The sequence below is a fragment of the Camelus dromedarius genome, chromosome 20 (genome assembly GCF_036321535.1).
Source record: "Camelus dromedarius isolate mCamDro1 chromosome 20, mCamDro1.pat, whole genome shotgun sequence".
NCBI classification, from domain to species: domain Eukaryota; kingdom Metazoa; phylum Chordata; class Mammalia; order Artiodactyla; family Camelidae; genus Camelus; species Camelus dromedarius.
This window is the reverse complement of record NC_087455.1, coordinates 26,262,533-26,284,523: the sequence shown is the minus strand read 5'-3', so window position 1 is coordinate 26,284,523 and position 21,991 is coordinate 26,262,533. Positions and strand designations below refer to the sequence as shown.

General features: G+C 41.3%; 1 protein-coding gene across 4 annotated transcripts in view; it reads left to right on the top strand.

The window, feature by feature from the left end:
* The window catches only part of ZFPM2 (zinc finger protein, FOG family member 2), a 428,417-nt gene extending 415,506 nt beyond the window's left edge, over positions 1-12,911 (top strand). For all 4 annotated transcript variants that reach the window (XM_031439479.2, XM_031439478.2, XM_064476900.1 and 1 more), the window contains 3 exons: positions 2,774-2,980; positions 6,275-6,499; positions 9,373-12,911. In XM_031439479.2, the coding sequence (XP_031295339.1) occupies positions 2,774-2,980; positions 6,275-6,499; positions 9,373-11,870 (2,930 nt within the window). In that variant the 3' untranslated portion in view covers positions 11,871-12,911. The remainder of the gene's footprint in view (positions 1-2,773; positions 2,981-6,274; positions 6,500-9,372) is intronic.
* The last annotated feature ends 9,080 nt before the right edge of the window (positions 12,912-21,991 follow it).

The window sequence follows — 21,991 nt, the reverse complement described above, 5'->3', positions numbered from 1 at the left end:
GAAAGACTCAATCCTAAGACAACTGACTTCCTCACGAACCTGCACAGTACATTTTCAGTCTAATTCAGCCTTTCAAAAGGATATGCTCTGAATAAGCCATAAAATGAGATAAGATGAGAAAGACAATAAAATATGAAACATTACTGAGCACATCTGAAAACACACACGCATATTACAACTGCCAGGCTGCTTAATATAGAAAAATCACTTTTTGTTTATTTTTATTTGCACTTAATATTTTGTGAATTTTATTTAATTTATTTACTGGATCTTTTTGGTTCAGAGTGTGAGCACAATTCTTCAGGGTCATCCTGCTCCAGGGCTGACTCCTGTGATAAAGATTAGCTGAGTGCTACCTTCTCTAAAATAATCGATTTCTCCTGGGGACCCGAGTTCAAAACTTCCTTTCTATAAAAGATAGTCATAGCTGGATTTCCCAATAACGTAAGTTTATCAAACATGATAAACTGTGTCCAATAATACAAATTACTCAGTTCAACATTGAAATCCAGACTCCAAAAAAACCAGGCTGGGAAATAAACCTAAACTGTAGTGCCTGCCTCCACCCTCCCCATCTCTCTATTACACAGGCTCACTTAATAAACTGTTTCCCAGAGGAGAGATAAGGGGCCCATGATTACCTTGTCTATAGCTGTAAGTAGTTTGGATCTGTATGCACATCCGAGAAGGCATAGCAGCCAAACGCAGAAGCCTTCCCGGGGGGGGAAGAAGCATAGCCAGCAGAAAGAGCAGGACTTAGCACTTTTCAGAGCTCCTCCAGTTCCATTCCAGTGATGCCATTTAACATCTGTCTTTGTAAATCAATCAATCAATCAATCAATCAACGCCACAGTGAATCTGTTTTTCAACATTGGCCAACTTGTATGCTTTCAGAGATGTTGTAGCCAAAGTGAAAAAAGTTTTCTAGTCCTTTGGTATATTTGTGTTTTACTTTGAAACTTTCCCATGAAATTTGAGGTCTGTAATTTTGGCTTTATTTTTTTCACGAACATCTGCTTGTCACCGATGCTGTTGTGTCCGCTTACTCAGCTGGTTGAGTGAACTGCCTAAGGTTGGCTTCTCTAAAACAATGTCCTGAGTCTTCTGGGCAGCTCTGCCCCCTCGTATGCTGTTGTTATCTTTTCCACCCGATTTTTACCACAAGTTGTTTAAAAACTATGATCTCTTTGAGGGTGGAAAAAATGAAGTGCAGCTGAAAAGACAGTTATGCTGAAAGATAAACAGAGCAATATTACTTATCAGAACGGGTACAGTTTTTGCTTGCTTAATGAGTACAATATATAGCCTTGCAATATATACACAATGAGGAAAAAAAAGCTGTATAACACATCAAGTATGCCATATTATTTCAGGCATAACTGTATAGGATACATATCTAGGCCTGAGAGTGGAGATAACAAAATATAAGTGCTTTGCCTGTCTAAACACGTTAAATAAATGAGCGTTCACTATCACATCCCAATACATTAGAAGATGTGCTTGCATAGTTAATTTTCTTTTTAATGCACCACACGTGACCATTTGAAGTACAGAGCCAGAGTATATCTTAGTGTTTGAAGAAAAGGTTCTTTTCATTTAAACAAATCTTTATTTAAATAAGCCTTTTTGAAAAGGATCTTTGGCATATCATCTTTTCGGGAAGTTCAATCAGGGTAAATGGAGATAAAGAGGCTGCATTTATAAGGAACATTATATAAGTAAAGATCACTCAGCCCTCTCTCAACCCCCCAAAAAATGGCAGTCAACATAGAGTAAAACTAACTGGAATTTCACTCTGACTTTCTAAATTTCAGGAACTTTGTTTACTGGCTTTGGCGTTTTAGGCATTTTGTATATATATATATACATATATCATCTGGTGTATATACATGTCATCTGATATGTGTATATTTACTCATAAGGTGCAGAAAGAGTAATTTCAAAGGCTCACCTGAAACAAATTTTGCGCTTAGAGCCCTACTATGCTTGTTATTGGGCGGTATACCATGTAATAGCATGGGTGATGATGAAGTCAGCCACCCGAACGCAAACAGTTGACAGAACCCTCTACAGATTATGTCTGTACTTGGGTCTTAGTCTTCTCTTAGTGTTTGTCACTGAACAGCTCATTTCATGCAAGGAATACAATTTTCCACATAAGAGGTTGTGAACATTAATAAAGGGAAACTGCACTACAATTGAGTGGGGAAGTCAGCAGGGGGAGCTCTCACACACGTATCACTGGACTTCAGCACAGATCCCAACAGGAAGAGAGGGACTTTGCATCGCCACTACTTAATACCTCTCACCTGGAGGAAGAAAGCATTCCTCCTCGCCTGACAGCAGCTTAGCCAATGAGAGACTGTAACAATTCAACCAATGAAAAACCACTACATTTCAACCTTCCGGTTTCCTCCAATGGACTTTTTGTTTCTAGGAGCCCCTCCCAATTTCCCCTTCTCTATAAAAGAGTTTCCTCTCTTTTGTTTTACCAGACTTTCCTGTGGTTGGCCATAGTTGTATGTCTCTGGTTGCAGTTCTGTGCTATTCCCATATTAACCCATGTTGCTGGTAAAATAACTGGCTGTGGTACTGTCTTAGGTTAACAAAGGGAAGAGGAGGAAGGACGGCTGTTGTCTTGACCAAATACTCCACCCCAGTAGAAACTGATGTGAAAAACACAAGAAGGTGCTATTGACATCAATCCAACAAACAGCAGGCTGGAGCATTCTATGTCAATTCTATCTTTCTCTTTCTTTTTTCTTCTTAATAGGGGGTCAGCTTTGGTGCACAACTACGAAGGCTATCGCTGAGGGTGAAGAGCTAATTGCCTTTGTGGTGGATTTTGACTCAAGGCTACAAGCTGCCAGTCAGATGACTCTTACAGAAGGGATGTACCCCGCGCGCCTGCTGGACTCAATTCAGCTGCTTCCTCAGCAAGCTGCCATGGCTTCTATTTTGCCTACAGCTATTGTCAATAGTAAGTGCTGAGTGCAATAGCCCAGTACAATAGCTTTGTTGTGGTGGTGGGTATTTGTGGGAGAGGGAAAAATAATGTCTGCTGACAGGCAAGCAGGGACAGACAAGCAGGGACAGACTTTTCTTTCCCTCCGGTGTTGTGATTTTATTTTATCTTTTCTCCAGCTTTAAGTGTGTGTGTGTGTGATTGCTTCTCATGGGAATACAAAAAGGACACTTAAATTCATTCATTTCAGGTTGGACTCCTGAATGTTACACACAGAAATCTAACATCCTAAACTAAACAACATTCATGACTGCTTTTGGCTATAAGAAGCCCAACAGCTGTCACTGATGCTCCTGTGGTAGCATAAGTTCCGTATTAAGAGCCACAGAGTTGAAACATAAAATAAGGGGAAAAAACACAAAATCAAATTTGATTAGATATAGTAATGAAGGGGAAATGTGGGCTAGATAAATCAAGACATCAGCTAATATACAAAAAATAAAAAGAGAAGAAATACTTACAAGCTTAGAATACTCTGTGTGGAGGATTTTGAAATATGCCCTGGTAAATACATCTTTGTGATTATATTTTGTTAAAAGGACTATTTAACTTAGTTTGTATTTCTTGAATACACAAGGTGACACTTTATAAAATCAGTGATCTAGGAGTCCCAAGATCTGAGTTCTAGACTCTGCTCTGCTTTTATCTAGCTCTGTGAGAAAGCATAGTAGCAGTCACACCTTAAGAGGAGAATAGATTCTAAAGCTAGTAGGCAAGTGAAATATTGCATTGAGTCAAAAATGCCCTTGAAGATCCCCAAGACTTTGAATGATGCAGAAGAGAAATCTAGAGACTACAACCATGTCTTGATATTTATATATATACTCAACAATCATTATGTTCTTGCTGTTAGAATAAAGAACTTCTCGGGTGCATCTGAAATTACTCTGCATCCAACCAGTGGATTCAGTGCCCCCAACCCAAGCTAATATTTTTGGATTTCCTTAATGTAAATGTAGTTATTTTATTTACTGGACCTTTACTTTGATTTGGATAGTGAGGAACTTGAAATAACACAGACCCAACTTGAATTTGAGGCAAGATGATTTTGTTACCAGGTGTACTAGGAGTACCTTACATTATTGTGATGCTCCAGTGTATGAATGTTAATTCTAATTACATTCGCGATTATACTGTTTGCTCTCTATAGCAAGATAACTATGAATCCCAAATAAATCAACGAAGATGCCTACAGCCTTTGTTCTCAATCTTAAACTAGCTAATCAGTTAAAGTCATCCTGCGTAAAAAGACACTTTACTAAACATGGTGGCCCTCTGAAAAGTGTCAATGTAACTAATCTGAGTGGGATGGGCAAAATAATAAACAGTAGTAGTATATAATTTTGTAATTAAATTGTATTTTGAAATTCTGTGTTGTACTTGCTGTTCCTCTCATTCACTAGAATTTTGTCCTTAATTTTCTCCTTATCTCCTTCAGCAGGATTCCCCCAAGCCATCTTCTTCACTGTCATGGGTTCCACCACCAACTACACATTAACAGTTTATAAGTCACAAAGTCTAGCTGTTTCTGCTGAGTTTCAGACCTCTGTTGCCATCTTTGCAATGTTCCTTTCTATTTCTCCCCGAAATAGCAACCCCACAGAACTAATGTGGCCATATGCCCCAGAGTGCCTGAACTGGTCCCTGTTTACAGTGTTACCTGGCATCCCTCTGAATAAGTGCCCTCTTTCACTACAAAAGTGCCAAGTTTGCCCAGGACAGTGTCAGATTTGGTTATCCTGTATATGTGTCCTAGCCTGAACTCATCACCTATCAGTCTTCTATTCCCTGTAGAAATGAATGAAACCATCACTTAATAGAGAAATGCCAACAAGAAGCCTCGGCACCAAGAAGAAACATTGCCCTCTGCTCTAACATCTAATTGCAAAGTTGTAGTCCTCACTTCCAGTCAGTTCCACTTCCTCAATATAACTTTTCTTCTTTCTGCCCCCTTGCCATTGAGGCATTATGGAAGGATGTTTACACCAAGGTTTTCCAATCCCCATTCACCCACTGTGTGATCATGGCAAGTTACTCAGCCTCACATTCTTCACCTATACATGCATGAAGGAGAACACACACACAGAAATTTTCCATGAATGAATACATGAGAAAACCTATCACACTTACTACAGCATCACAATAAATATTACATGACTATTAGCTACAATTCAGACTCTGTCATATTTCACTAGATTACCGCAGTTGCCTCCTACCAATCCCGAGTCTTCTTTCCAAATTCACTACCTTCAAAACTCAACTCCACTATTGGGATTTGATCCTAGCTGATTCTGTCAGTCTATTGCTTAAAATGATTCTGTAATTTTCCATAATCATTGAGATAGAAATCTAAACTTAAAGCATACAGGGTCTTTGGTCACCTGTCCCGTTCTTCTTCAACCACATCCCTCCCAGCCCCTTGCCTGAGCATTTCAGAATAGCCTCCCATCCCCCACCCAGCCCCTCTCTCAGGCGCCCATGGCTGATCCCTTGCTCAGGAAGGCGCAGTCCTCTTCTGCATCTGACTAGCTTAATTTCATCCTGCACAACTCAGTTTAGATGTTGTCATCTTCCCTCTAAATCCTTCCCTGACCTCATCCTCCTCCAGTTCTCTCACCAGCCTAGCATCTCTTCTTTCTCCATGTCCAAAGTACCCCCCAGATATCTCCATCAGAATACTCATCGCATTCTAATGTAATGATATCACCACTTGTTAACCAGCCCCAGGAAATCTTAAGTGCTTTAACAACAGCTGTTTGGTCTTTCATTTTGTTTTGCATCCTACCCAGCACAGAGCCTGGCAGTTAGGAGGCACTCTGTAATTAATTTATTAAATGAAGAAATGATGTCAGGAGCTGGCATCACTGAGGCTTATTTTAGTTCAGGCATTAGATTCTTTACCTTTTAATCAATCAGACAAACCAATTCACAGTGCTATTTATAAATGCATATTTTCCCAAACCATAAACACAACAGAAACAATTTAGGATTCACCTCATGCTTTATCTCGGCGTCTCCCACAGTACCACTTTCTAAAGAGTCTGTGGGAAGGTAAACTGCATTGAATGTGACATTTCTTTAAAAGCTTAGTCCTGTACTGTGGAACCACGCCCAAAGCAGCACTCATCACTGTCTGCCTAATTCTGAACCTGAGAGCAGACTCTGAGAAGAACTGAATGAAGCACTGCTCTCCCCATGGCTGGCTCCAAGTGGGCAGCAGCTAACGTGTCCCTGTGTTTCCGCCTGCAGAGGATATATTCCCTTGCAAGTCCTGTGGCATCTGGTATCGGAGTGAGCGGAATCTGCAAGCCCATTTGATGTACTACTGCAGCGGGCGGCAAAGAGAAGCTGCTCCAGTGTCAGAGGAAAACGAAGACAGTGCTCCTCAGATTTCCAGTCTGTGCCCCTTCCCACAGTGCACCAAGAGCTTTTCAAACGCCCGAGCTCTGGAGATGCACCTGAATTCACACAGTGGTAAGTGCCTCCCTTGTTTCTTCTTTTGCTCCAGGAGACCCTCTTTTTTCTCTACGTACGTATGTATATACACACATTCATACATACATCCATACATTCATTCATACATCTCTATCTATAAAATCAAAAATTAAACTAGCTGATGGTTATCTTACGTCACACACAGCCAGTATATTCTATTCAAAGGACTTGAGTCTGAATTCTTTTCTAACAACTTACAGTGCTCAGTTTTCAGGCCACACTGTTTTTTTTTTTTTTTTCCAACTGAAATAAAACGGCATCACTTTTAGAAGGAAAATCTCAATACCTTTTGTATATTGTCATTAATATTCATTTAAGTGTCAAGTGATCTTTGGAAACTGACCATACTGTTTCCACATGGCAGGGACTAAATAGCAGGAACATAAAAACAAGTATTTGCTGAATTGAAATAAAGCTATTATTTTGATAGATCCAATTAAGTCACAATGGAGAAAAATTAACTGTTAAATATGGATCTATAAAATGCTCTTGACTTCCAGAGTGTGCATTGTAACAGCTTAGTTGATTTTTATGACATAAAACCACTTCTAGTGCTATGTTTTAAAATTTCTTAAGAAAAATCAGGCTGAAGAACAAGTTTCTTAACAGCAAGGTTCCCATTATTTTGGATCTCTTCCTATTTATTTTGGAACTGTATGCCCAGTTGTTGTTAGTATCGTCACATAGCATTCCAATTCCTATATTTTAAAAATAACTGAAATAAATCAAATGTACAGGATTATATTAATTTGAGATATTTCTTAGAACATTCTTGGCTAGGGCAAACCAAGGTTTGGGCATCACAGTTCTTCAGCATCTAGAATACAAAACTTGTAAGGCAACTCTAGGTGACTCCCTTTGCTGGTTTTGCTTGGGTTGAATAATTTAAAACTGAAATACATACTCAGTTTAAGAAAACTAACTCCAGCCTCCCATGCTCTAGTACAATGCAAGCTTTCGTCTTTATACCTATAAAAATAGGCAATTTCCTCTCTACCCATTCTCTTCTCTTCCCTTTCCCTACAAATGAGCTATCTTTATGCAGGGGAGGCAGAAACACGTTGGTGTCTCACATGGTGAGTAAAGTCATGCACAAAACAAAAATAGAGATAGAAGGATATTTCCAGCTCAAAAGAAAAAAAAAAGTATTGGATTAGCTAAGGAGAAAAAGAGACAGATATAAGTCCCCTTTTACCTGTATAGGACTGGTATATTTTCATCTTATAAGGGGCAATTCTCATTTTAGTCTAGAGTGCAGAGGATGATCCAAACCTGGTTCAACCATATACCAACAAATGGGAAAAAGAGTTGACTTTAATGAGTAAAAGTATCTGGATCCCAATTCCAATCCACAGGGGGAGGGGTCCCCCGCACCAAGTAATTCTTCAGACAGCAGGTGGGTGTCCTGCAATCAACCTCACTCACTGACACTACTCAGATTACTGCACAGATTATGGGGTTGGTCCTACAGGACTGGCTACCCATCCCTACCCCAGTTCAGACTTCAGTCTGCTGTGTTTCTGACCCATGGCTATAAATCAGAATTTGCCAAGACACCCCCTTGGTTTGATTAATTTGTTAGAGTGGCTCACAGAACTCAGAAAACCCCATTTACTCACTAAATTACTGTTTATTATAAAAGGATATAACTCAGGAACAGCCAGATGGATGAGAGGCATGGGGCAAGGTTTGGGGAAAGGGCGAGGAGTTTCCGTGCCTACCAGTCTCCCCAAATCTCCACATGTTGACCAATCCAGAGGCTCTCTGAACTCTGTTTTTTGCGGGGTTTTAAGGAGGCTTCACTACTGACGCGTGATCAAGTCAGTGGCCAAGGTCAGTTGAACTTAGTTTTAGGCCCCTCTTCCCAGAAGTGGAGAAGACTGACAGTTCAACCCTCCAATCACAAGGTCCATTCTCCTGGTAACCAGCTCCCATCCTTAGCTTACCTGAGGGCTTTCCAAAAGTCACCTCATCAACATAACAAAGACACCTTTATCACTCTTATCACAGGAAATTCCAAAAGTTTTAGAAGCTGTGAGCCAGGAACCAAGGATGAAGACCAAACATATATGAGAAACATATTTTGCTCATCTGAATGACCAAATACATATTTCTTGTAAATTACAATATTGCATTGAGGCTCATCCACCAGTCAGTGCTAATAACCGGCTAGAAACAGGCAGTGATCGATCAGCATAGGTGTTGGTCCTAAATGACTCTATCAGTGTACTGGTACCAGCTGACTGTCAGCCCTGGATAGAGATAAACCATGTTCAGTTTAAAATAACATTCTAAATTTATACCAAAGATAAATTATTGAAGTTATTAATTACTTTGCAAAATGGTTCCTAGTTGTATTCTTTTAAGTGAAGACCTAATCTAGTGCACTAAATGCACTGAGTTACTTGGTTTGCACACAGGTCATCAGTATCAACTCTAAGGAATGCCTGTTTCTTCCTAATACAGAGCATAGTGTTGTGGTAAGAAGGGTACTGGATTAAAAATTCTAAAATCTGAAGTTTGGGCTGGGCCCATCACTGAATAGCTTTACAATCAGTTCCTTTGGCCTCCCTGAATTTGCTTCCTGACCTGTAAAATTGAAACAGTGATGACTCTCCTGCTACAATGAGATGATACTCAGGAAAGTGCCCTGGAAACTATGAAGCGCGGTTATTATATCACACATGGGGAAAGATGTCACAAGAAAGAAAAATTAATATCACAAATGAGATTCTGAAAGATTTCAGTTCGTTTCTGCTGTGTTGAAGACATTAGGTCATTAGTAATGATTCATATCAATAGAAAACCAGTATGTGTGGTTCTCAGTATTCTGACTTCGTATGTTTCTCCAGGAGTGAAAATGGAAGAATTCCTCCCCCCTGGTGCTAGTCTAAAATGCACCGTCTGTAGCTATACTGCTGATTCTGTGATCAACTTTCACCAACACCTGTTCTCCCATCTCACTCAAGCTGCCTTCCGATGCAATCACTGCCACTTCGGCTTCCAGACTCAGAGGGAGTTACTGCAGCACCAGGAGCTCCATGTCCCTGGCAGCAAACTTCCGAGAGAAAGTGACCTGGAACACTCTCCAAGTGGAACCGAAGACGGCTTACCGCCAGCCACAGACTTGCTGACCAGAAGTGAACTCCCCCAGAGCCAAAAGGCCATGCAGACTAAAGATGCGAGCTCTGACACAGAGCTGGACAAGTGTGAGAAAAAGACTCAGCTCTTTCTCACTAACCAGAGACCGGAGATTCAGCCTACAGCAAACAAACAAAGCTTTTCTTACACGAAAATAAAGTCTGAGCCCTCTAGTCCAAGACTCGCCTCATCTCCAGTTCAGCCTAATATTGGGCCTTCTTTTCCTGTGGGACCCTTTCTATCTCAGTTTGCTTTTCCCCAGGATATCACAATGGTCCCTCAAGCGTCAGAGATCTTGGCCAAGATGTCTGAACTGGTACACCGGCGACTGAGGCACGGAAGTAGCAGCTACCCTCCCGTCATTTACAGCCCCCTGATGCCCAAGGGGGCTACCTGTTTTGAGTGTAACATAACATTCAATAATTTGGATAATTACCTAGTGCACAAAAAACATTACTGCAGCAGCCGATGGCAGCAGATGGCCAAGTCCCCTGAGTTCCCTGGGGTTTCGGAAAAGATGCCTGAGGCCGTGAGTCCCAACACGGGCCAAACCTCCATAAACCTTCTCAATCCAGCCTCTCATTCTGCTGATCCTGAGAACCCACTTCTTCAGACATCCTGCATCAATTCTTCCACTGTGTTAGATTTAATTGGGCCAAATGGGAAGGGCCACGACAAGGACTTTTCCCCTCAAGCCAAGAAGCTCTCCACCCCCAACAGCAATGATGATAAAATTAATGGAAAACCTCTTGATGTGAAGAATCCCAGTGTCCCCTTAGTGGATGGGGAAAGTGACCCAAATAAGACTACCTGTGAAGCCTGCAACATTACTTTCAGCCGGCACGAAACGTACATGGTCCACAAACAGTATTACTGTGCTACGCGGCACGACCCTCCACTAAAGAGGTCCGCTTCCAACAAAGTGCCTGCCATGCAGAGAACCATGCGCACGCGCAAGCGCAGGAAGATGTACGAGATGTGTCTGCCCGAGCAGGAGCAGAGGCCTCCGCTGGTCCAGCAGCGGTTTCTTGACGTAGCCAACCTCAGCAGTCCTTGTACCTCCACTCAAGAACCCACGGAAGGGCTGGGAGAGTGCTACCACCCAAGATGTGATATCTTTCCAGGAATTGTCTCAAAGCACTTGGAAACTTCCCTGACGATTAACAAATGTGTTCCGGTTTCTAAATGTGACACTACTCACTCCAGTGTTCCCTGCCTAGAGATGGACGTGCCCATCGACCTCAGCAAGAAGTGTTTATCCCAGTCTGAGCGGACAACCACGTCTCCCAAAAGGCTGCTGGACTACCACGAGTGCACCGTGTGCAAGATCAGTTTCAACAAGGTAGAAAACTACCTGGCCCACAAGCAGAATTTCTGCCCGGTCACTGCGCATCAGCGTAACGACCTGGGTCCTCTCGACAGCAAAGCGTTTCCGAATCCTGAGAGCGAACGAAACAGCCCTGATGTCAGCTATGAAAGAAGCATCATAAAATGTGAAAAAAATGGGAATCTAAAGCAGCCCTCCCCCAATGGAAACTTATTTTCATCCCACTTAGCAACCCTGCAGGGTCTGAAAGTATTCAGCGAAGCTGCCCAGCTCATCGCGACAAAAGAAGAAAACAAACATTTGTTTCTTCCACAATGCCTTTACCCCGGAGCAATAAAGAAGGCAAAAGGCGCCGCCGCCGACCAGCTTTCTCCGTATTATGGAATAAAGCCAAGTGATTATATTTCTGGTTCTCTTGTCATCCACAACACTGACGTCGAGCAAAGCACAAACGAGGGAAATGAATCTCCCAAAGGCCAGGCTTCTTCCAATGGGTGCGCGGTGCCCAAGAAAGATTCCCTGCCGTTGTTGCCCAAAAATCGAGGCATGGTCATCGTGAACGGTGGACTGAAGCAAGACGAGCGACCTGCCGCCAACCCACAGCAAGAGAACATTTCTCAGAACCCTCCGCTTGAAGATGGCCACAAGTCTCCCTCCTGGATCTCTGAGAACCCACTGGCCACCAACGAGAACGTCTCACCGGGAATTCCCTCCGCGGAGGAACAGTTGTCTAGTATAGCGAAAAGTGTGAACGGCTCCACCCAGGCCCCCACCAGTGGGAAGTACTGCCGGCTGTGTGACATCCAGTTCAACAACCTCTCAAACTTTATAACTCACAAGAAGTTTTATTGCTCATCACATGCCGCGGAACACGTCAAATGAAATAACGAAATTAAAGAAACATCCGTCATCTTTGGTACCAGTGTTTAGTATGTTGTTCTACCCAGTCCAGAAAAAAACAAAAACAAAAAAACAAAAAAGAAAAAGCTGTTTGAATTACATCTGGGCAATCAGGAGATAATTCAGTATGGCTGAGTCGAAGACTTGAGGTATAATTTCATTACAGTCCATTAGTAAAGTGTATTATTGGTGCCATTTTCAAAACAAAAAAAAAATTAATTTATTTTACCAGCAGTATTCATAGCTGTGGTTATGTTATTTTTTATTTAAAAACTTTATATTAAAGTCATTTGTAATGTTATTGTATAGTTATTGTGTAGCACATATGGTTTGCACTGTATAGTAGCTTTTAAAGAAAATAGTCACAAACAATACAGAAGAGCATTTTAGAAATAGCTTCAAAAGCACTTGTGTATCTTGATTTCTTCTTATATGCTGTTGCAGATATATGTATATGCTAAAATATAACTTGCAAAGATGTTCTAAATACACATGCTCTAAGTTCGCCTTAAGATTTCAATTCTTGGATAATCAGGCTCCGTTTGCACTTTATATTTTAGCAGATACAGTCTCTTAGTCACTAGGCTTTGCATTTGTATGTAGCCGTATGTTTCTGTCCATTTTCTTAATCTTAAACATGTATGTTAAATGAAGATGGCAATTTTTTTCTTGTATAGTACTTGTATTTTCTTTCGCTGATGCAGCTCTCTCAATTTTTAAACCTTTGCTGTTAAATGCAATACTTTATAAGAATGAACAAAATTACTGGAAGCAGTATTGTTAAGTAATGAGGTAGTATTAATCAGTTTTATCTTTTGAAAGGCACAGTCTCAATCAAAACCCTAAACTCAATGCTGCAAGTATGAATTTAATTCATATATAAGATCTATTTAAATAGAAGAGTAGCAATACTGCACCTGGTGATCACAGAGATAATGTTCTACTTCTGATAGAAATAATTTCTCAACAAATGTTGTTACTATGCATGTATATGGATGGAATAAAATTCCAGATTGTTGGAGATGTCTGGCTTCTTTTTTTCCTTTAAAATTCAAGGGAAACCGTATATACCTCATCTTTGTAACAAGAATAGGTTCAGAACAGTACTGGATAGCTGTAGTGACAAGATGACAAACCAGTAAAGGGGCTGACTGTCCTTTATATGCACCCAGTTAATATAACTTATATTAAAATGAGCTAGAGACTAGAAAAGTTCTATGCAAACTAGAAAAGTTCATCATTATTATCATTATTATTTGTATATAATAAGCACTATCTTTCTGTTCTCTACCCCCCACCACCACTGCAGCACAGAAAAAGAATAATTTCATGAATGTCTGAAAGGCTTACAAAGTGTACTGTAAGAATTGGCATCAAAGTTGATCAAATGCACCCAACTTTTTGATGGAGTTTATCAGAGAGAGAGGTTTGCATTTTGAGGAGCAGTGAAGTGGTTTGGTAAAGTGACTCTAATGAGTAAAAATGTACAAATTTCATGTTGGCAGTTTGTAAAAGACACTAGTTTTCACACAGCTCATTTGTATAGTCCAAGGGTTTGCATGTTGAGGGGGAGTGGACAGCAGATAACGTGGGTTAGATCATGGAGGGCCTAGTGGGCTACCCAGCAATGCTGAGATGTGGTTCATTCAGTAGGCAAGGTGGTGCCTGTTGCCAATCAGGATAGACTGCAGTCTACTGCAGTTTGAGAAGCGCTCCGATCTGGAAAGGCAATTACCTCATCTGTGACTAAGATGCGCTGTTTGCAGGTAGGTTGTCATGCACTATTATTTATCCTTATTGGATTTGGTAACATAATGAACCTAAGGTGCTAGCCCCAAACATAGCATATAAATACTGTGACAAAACAACAAGAAAATACTGTGTTCTCAATAACTTTTCTCCAGTAGCTTGTTAAGAATAACTATTTTTAAACATAAACTCGACCTTAGCTGGTGTCTTCCATTTCAGGCAGTGACTAAACAATGAGGTGAACAGACCTGATATGCTTAATAGATTTTTGCAGCAATCTCTTAAAATACCAGATACTTTGGGATCTACACGGCTGTTCGTGAAGACGTGCTCCGTTCTCAGGTGGGAACTGGCAAGACTGGGCATTCTTAACAGGACTTCTCCCCCAGCTTCTTCCTTTTTCTCTTCTCTCTTTAAAAAAATGAAGAAGAAAGAGAGAGAGAAGGAAAGGAAAGGAGGAAAGAAGGAAGGAAGGAAAGGAAGGAAAAGAAAGAAAATCAGTCAATCAACGTATTTTTATTGATCACCTAGGATTGTCCGCACCATTTTGAGGATGAAAGCAAAGAGGAATAATACATGATTGCTTCTCTAAAGGTGTAATCTGACTCAGTTTACTGGAGCCCAACACTGTCCCCTCATTAGAATCACTTAGGGAACATTTTATAAATGCCAAAGTATGTGTATTTTTGATACATTGGGCCTCACACTAGCTCTGTTAAAGAAAATTCCTCTCTGGGTTCTGGGAAGCTTTTTAAATCTGTGCAGGTGTATCCAATATGTGACAGTGATTGGAAACACTAAATGGTAAACTAGGGCAGGGTGTGAAGCCTGAGTCAGGCTAAGTACAATAGAAAGACGAAAAGAAAAAGGGATACTGATATGGGGTGAAGAAGTTGGGAAGGGCTGTGGATAGGGTAGGGTCTAGAAAGAGGGATAAAGTGATAAGGAAAGCTACCTGTCCTTTTGGGAGCCCTGAAATATCTGTGTACTATACCTAAAAGAATACTTCAAGTATTGTTTGTATAGTTGAAAATAAGCTCTAATAGCCATTCACACAAGGAAATAGATGGCAAAGGCTGAAATAGTGACATCTGGACCAGAACCAGACCCTGCAGAGTAGAGAGAAAGATAGAGGTATTTCTACATGTAGAGAGCATTGTAAATGATACTTGTGAGGGTAGAGTGAATACACAATTTTTTTTTGAAAAGAAGAGGGGCTCGGGTTGGAATGTTCAAGAAAATAAGGGGTATAAATAGGAATCTGGTGTCAGAAGACCTGGAAGGCCAGGCTGAGAAATATAGGCTTGCTTTGAACTTTGCTTCTTAAATAGAGTCACGAAATGTAAATTGTGTTAGGAGAAGTGATGGAGGGAGTATGAGGCCTAGATGTCAGGGAGAGGGACATTAGAAGGGCGTAGTGATGGCCCAAATGTGGGTAGTGAGTGTCTCCACCAGGTGAATGGAGAAGGACAGGTCTGGGTATGGGTTACAAAACTGCAGATATTGAAGACCAAATCAAAGAAGAAATCAAACATCTTCAGCTCTCACTGATAAAAGTGCTCCGTGTTCAACAAGACAACATGCAGGTGAGAATATTAGCATGGGTTGCATGGTCTGGGGGAAAGATGATAAAAAGAGCCATGGTTTCTAGGTTCTATAGTATTAAACCCTCTACAGAATAGGAAAACCTACCAAATCAGACTATCTTAGAGTGGGCCCGGGGTTTTTTGGCAAAGCAGCCCTAGGGTATTCTCTGTTGTCCTCCCTCGAGCACAACTGAGAATCATTCAATTGAGCAGAGACAGAATGAGAAGCTGTCTAATGCAGTCAACACCAAAATAAACAGATATATTCTGGTCGCAGAATTTATTGCACAGTTGGCCTTCAAAGTGCTGCCACCTAATATGTAACACATTTGAGCATTTAAAACTATTACAATTTTCAAATAATTCAGCATATGTTGTGTGGTCAGTCCACTGAAGGTGGCTGTCCTCTTGCTCTCTGTACATCCCCTCGTACCTGCCCCACCTGTATCCCACTCACATGCTGATCTTCCTAGTACTTGCCCCAGGCTCCAGGTAGTGATTGTTCTCATCAAAGAGGTGGTGAGGGCGTGCCCCTCTGCTGGTTTCCCTGGTAACCAATGAGCAACCCTGACATCAATTCCCCCTGTAACTGCTAACCTCCCCTTGCCCCCAGGAGCGGAGACTGCTGCCCTGTCCTGCCCGCACACGGTGGGGAGTCGCTCCAGGACCTTGCTTCAGACATGTAAGCTCCCCCGATCCTTTAAACCACTGATATCTCTGTTGCTGACTCTGGGCTCTTCAGTCTTGAAGTTAAGCGAGCATAGGTCTTGTAGGCCAGCAAGGTGCAGCCCAAGATACGTGTTTTAATGTTGAAATTAAAACTAAAAATTAAGTCATAATGCAATCTGTAAACTATATTTGAAAATCTTTTAATCACGTGGAGGAACCGCCTCATTTTCAGGCAAAACTCAGGGTCAGATTTTTTCAAGTACCAGATTTTAAGAACCCAAAGTTACAAAGTTAATGGTAAGAGCCAGAGACGTGAGTCCTGTTTTCAGATTCCCTGTACTCATCATGTTCCTTTCTCCACTAAAGCAGAAGGAAATACTAAGGCAAGCAGCTAAAACCCCAGCTAATTTTTCTCTTTCTCTGATACACTGAAGTCTAGCTGAAACATTCTCTGCAGGTAGGGAGAAGGGGGCGTGTCAGTCTCAAATGACCTCTGTAACAATTACGACCAACGCGGTGACTTAAGACAACAGGAATTTATTGTTTCACAGCTCTAGAGGCCAGAAGTCTGATACCAAGGTGTCAGCAGGACTATGCTCCCTCCAGGGGTTCTGCACACATTTCTACATTTATTTCTGTACCACATATATTTTAAAATAGAGTTCACACTAATATATCAGACTCTAACCTAGCACTTATGTTAACATTCATAACATAATCATAAAATAATATTTTCTTTAGTATACATTGATACGTTTTATTTCAATTTTTTAGAAAGGATTTTATTTTTAAAGGTGGTTTGTAACTGCAACTGTTTTACAGATCCACTTGCATATAAGAATTAACTTATTTCTTAATAACTAAATGTTTTTAAGTATAAAATTATAATTCTTTTAACACTCCTTTTTCACACTCACTAATGTCCCAATCTGGATAATAAATTCTAAAGTGACCCTGAAGTGAATTAATCTGTGCTCAGTGGACACTATGAATGCTGTGATTTAGAGCAAAGCCGCTCAAACATCTATACGAATCACCTGGGGAATCTTGTTAAACTGCAGACTCTGATTTAGTAGTACTGGGGAGCGGCTTGAGAGTCTGCATTTTTAACAAACTCCCAGGTGATGCCAGTGCTGCAGGTGTGCAGACCGCTTTGAGTGACAAGGCTGAAGACCATAGTTATTACGGGGAGGACGTTTTTGTGCAGTCGTCCCACATCCTCAGTCCTACAGTGTTGCTTATTTCCTGTGCCCCAGGCCCCAGAATGCTTCATTCGTACTGAATTCAATAACCACTAAGATTCCACTCAAGTCTGTAGCTCTTGTTTGTTTGTTTGTTTTGGTTTTTTGCAGGGGGGAGGTAATTAGGTTTATTTATTTAGTTGGTTTTTTCAATGGAGGTACTGGGGATTGAATCTAGGACCTTGTGCATGCTAAGCATGCACTGTACCACTTAAGCTAAACCCTCCCCCCAAGTCTGTAGCTCTTTTCTTCAGTTCAACACCGATTTCAGTTTGGAAGTGGAAGATCGGGCTACCCAAGATGTCTGTTCTCTTGCTCTCTGTACAGCCCTTGCTCCACCAGTCCCTGCACCACCCACACCCTACTTGCCTGACTGACCTTCCCTCTTAATCATAGAGCCTAATAGTAAATGCCTGCATCCTTGCCCCCAGCCCCAGCTAGCGATTGTTCTAATCTTTAGATCAGAACCTCTCCACTATGATAGCTTATCAAAGGGGTGGTGAGAGGCATGCTCTTCTGCTGGTTTCCCTGGTAACTGATGAGGCAACCTGACGTCAGCTCCCCTTATAACTGGCAATCTCCCTCTCCCCTGGTATCAGAGACTACTGCCATGGTCTGCCTGCCATGCACAGTGGGTGGGGTGTCACTCCAGGACCTTGCTTCAGACATGCAAGATTTCCCAATCCATTAAGCCTCTGATATCTCTGTTGCTGACTTCTGGCTCTTTTCTTCGGGCTTGAGGCTGGGCAAATACAGGGCTTGCAGGCCTGCGGGGAGCAGCCCAACAGGAGGATTGTCCATAATACAAACAAGGCAAGTTTGTTATCAACTTACAAATTACGCTGGCCTTATTTGATAGGTGGCAATAGGAAGATGTTCCTTTCACCCTCTTTTTATTCTTTATACATAGTTTAGAGAATAGAGAAGAACTTTAGAACTCATTATTTGCCAGACCGCATTCATGTTTCACTTACACATGACAGCCGTCTCACTGTGAACTTTCCCATTTTTAATTTAGTATTAATTTTGATGAGTTTTTTAACCCAAGGAAAACACTTGTGGAGTCTATTACAAGATTGGTGGACTCACACTGTGATCAGAGGCAGATGCTTAAGGGAGTAGTGGAGTTATTTGTGATTCCTGACCGTTCCTGGTTGGGGGTAGGGTGGGCGTGGGGAGAGAGTGAGAGCGAGGGGGAGCGGAGTAAATATGTAGACGGCTGCAGTCTCAGGGCCATCTGTGCCAGCCGCATGCCGCAAATCTCAAACAGAAACAGTAGGAAAGCAAATGTTACTAGTTGATTTCAATATTGTGTTCTTCAAAATTATTTATGTTTCAGTCATTCATTCCCTTATTCATTCATTCATTCATTCATTCATAATTACATTCTAATTTTGAGTTCTTACTCTGACATAAGCTTCATGATGGGCACTGGGGACCAGATTTTTAAGAGACAGACCCTGTGTCCAGTTAGCCTTGGGTAGAGAAATTCTCAATAGGGAATTTCTGCTGGGGAGACAGAGGGTTGGAACCCTTGCTTGACTACTTTCTGACCCTAACCCTCTCTCTGCCTCTGAGCCTCTGCTTTCTGGCCATCACCAGTCAGCCTGTCTCTTGCTGTTGGTCTATTATTTGGGACTTCTTTTTCATTTTTGCTCTTTCATTGTGTGATACAGCATGTACTTAAAATGCATATGTTGAAAAAAATGTATTTCAGGATCTGAACTAGGAACATAGATTCCCAAGGTTAAGATATAATATAAATAATAATCTACAGCTCTGATGTGAGGGGCCTTTCTCCTGGAAGAAAGTATAAGTAGATCTTCGATGACAAAAAACATACATCAGAGTGTTTCAAGGAGAGAAAACACATATTAATAGGCCTGCAACCAGGGAGAGTTTGGCCCATTAAAGGACCTGAAAGAAGTAAGAAAGGTGGTTGTTTTCAGAGCAAGAAAGAGAAGCACCCCCAAACGAGACTGCAGGGTTCAACATCACTGTGAAAGCTTCCATGTTGTCACACAGTCAGCATGATACCCAGGCACTTTTCAGGGGATCAGGTGAGGCAACCAAGGACACCAGTGTCATCCATTAAGAGACCTGGTCCATCAGTGAGGAAAGGTTTCTAAGACACTTAGACATGTGTAAGTAAAATCCGGCTAGTGGAAATGAGGAGAGGCGACTGTGCAGAGGTTAGCTCTGTTCAGTTCATCATGTATTTACTGATCTTATTGATTAATCTTACTTGTGTGTCATTCAGGGTTGGATACGGGGACATGAGGATGAATATGGAGTCCTGGTCTTTGAAGACCTCCAGCCTCATACACACACACACACATACACACACACACATTTATATATACACTTATATGACAAATATATATGTACATATATATTCTGTGTATATGACAAATATATGTATATTTAATATATATTTAGTATATATGACAAATACATGACATATATATGTATGTATATATCTTCAAAGATGACAAATATAAAAGCATCCTGGCCCTTAAAGACCTTTGATTTACTTTAGTGTTGTGCATACATGAATTTAGTAATACATAAGTAAAGTATATATATATATATGCGCTGTAATAGCTTAGGTGATGAGCCACTAATTGATAGAAAGAAAGAATAAGAAGCCAGTGATTTACCTCATAGGAAAAGGAACCTGTGCCCCTACGGTCCAGGAAAGAAGGGAAAAGGTCTCCAAACTATTAGTGAAACATCTTCTGGAGACTCAGGAGGGCTGACCCTGGGAACAGGTTTCAGTTAGAGGATAAAGCTTCTGTACTTACGTAAATGAGGAAGGCAGAAGGATGGACCCAAGGAGAACACTCTAGTTCTAAAGACCGAAGCATCAGGCCGGCTTGGCCAGCATCTTTAACAGGACATCTACCAGGTACAGGCGGCTGAGACAAGGGCTGGAAATAAGAAAGCTGATGACACCTTTGTTACAGGAAAGACCACCTTTCACACACGATTTACATGACGATACAGACAGAAAAGAGAGGCTTGTTGGGAAACCTTACTCTCTTCTCAGTTCCTCGCTGAAAACCTCTGCCTGGGAGGAATGACAGAGCTGCCGCCGCTTGCGAGCTGATTTGGAAATGGAAGGGCTCCCTTTATCTCAGACCCCACGACTCATGGAGGAATCACTGAAATCTGTTTCTCTTGCTGTTTTCCAAAGAGACTGACTGATCAAAGTTGTTTCCTTCCCAGAGGTGCATTCCCCCTAGGGCGGGGATGAGGCGTGTCTCCAGGACACCCAGAGGACATTTATAGTCACTTCCCAAGTGGCTCTTGTTCTCTGGATTAAAAACAAATTATCTCTCAGCTGTCAATGTAACATCTTCCAGCAGCATGAAGTTCTGTCAAACAGAAATTGAAGATGAATAAAACGAAGATACACGCTCAGGATTATTCCTATTGTGAAGCAGCAGTGCTCTGCACTGACGACGCTACACCCTAATAGTAGATTTCAGGAAATAGAGACATACTGGTTTTCTAAACGCCCCTGTACACTTTGCCACGGGAAGTAGCAGTGATTGAATAGACTGACAAACGCTGTGAGCATATGCAATGAGCCAGCTCCACAGCACTCCAGGGCAGGATTACAAATGATCTGTGTGCATTTGGTGGAGGTAATCAGTTATCATAATTCCACTGCTAATTTATGTTTGCATGAAAATGCAGTTTTTAACCATTGCTAGGATTTGGGGAGCCAGTGCAACCTGTTTTCATTTTGTCAAACTCCAGGGAATTTCAGTGTGTCAGTTCAGTAATAACGCATATCTGCATTATTGGATGGCTGGTTGTGAAGAATAAATAACTCCTTTTTTATAGAGACAATATTTACAGAACCTGCCTGGTGTGTGCAAAACTGTTCATTATCCATCAGGATTTATTCAGGACAAAGGGAAGAAAGGCAAAGGAATAGGAAGGCTAGAAATGCCCTTCTCTTTAGATATGTCAGCAACACCGGAGGCAGGTTTTATAAAGAACTAAGGAGGGAAATTGTACTGAGGTCCAGTCAGGTGGCTTGAGTCTGAAAATGTCTTATGCTTGGAGAAGCAAGCAGGTGGTTAGGAAGATGAGGGAGAGAAGACATGGAGACAATGATAGAAAATCAAGTACAGAAAGAATATGGACTAAAATGGAAGGTGTCGGGTAAAATTAAAGGCTTAAGAATTGGGAACAAATTCCAAATAATTATAAGGGAAGTAACCCTTAAGCTTCTGGGAGCCACACTCTGATTTTTTTTTTAGCTTGTTTTAGCATCTTTCTTGGGGGGAAAAAGGACATTTTACTAGATTGGAAAGGAGTTCTATGCATAAAAGCTCACAAATCACTGATACATTGGATTTAAGGAGTTTAAGTCCCTCTCTGTGGAATGGAGGGGAGATAGCACCCTAGTTCCAAAATTTAAACTCAGTGTCTTAGCGCTTTTGGCTGTGGCCAGTGGTATGAAAAATATTGTACCTGGGGACCCTGGACACAGTCTCTTTTTCTTTCTCACAACTGAAAAAAAAAGTTTCACAATATAGGTGTTCCCCTTACTGTTACACACACTCTGATATTTTCTATTCTATCTACTCTATTCTAGGCAATTCTGTTTCATTTATAAAATGCTAGTCATGACCTTATAAACTGATTTTATGACCTGTTTATGGATTGCAGCTTACAGTTTGAAAAACACTGTTTTAACTGACTAAAAGTTGACGAGTGCCAAGGGAAAAGGCGATGTATAGTTTCAGTAGGCAAGGTGAGTTCTGTGTCCAGCATCGACAAAAGGTTCGAGCGACGGGGAGGAATGGCTGACATTCAGAAAACTGACGGCAGGGGAACTGTG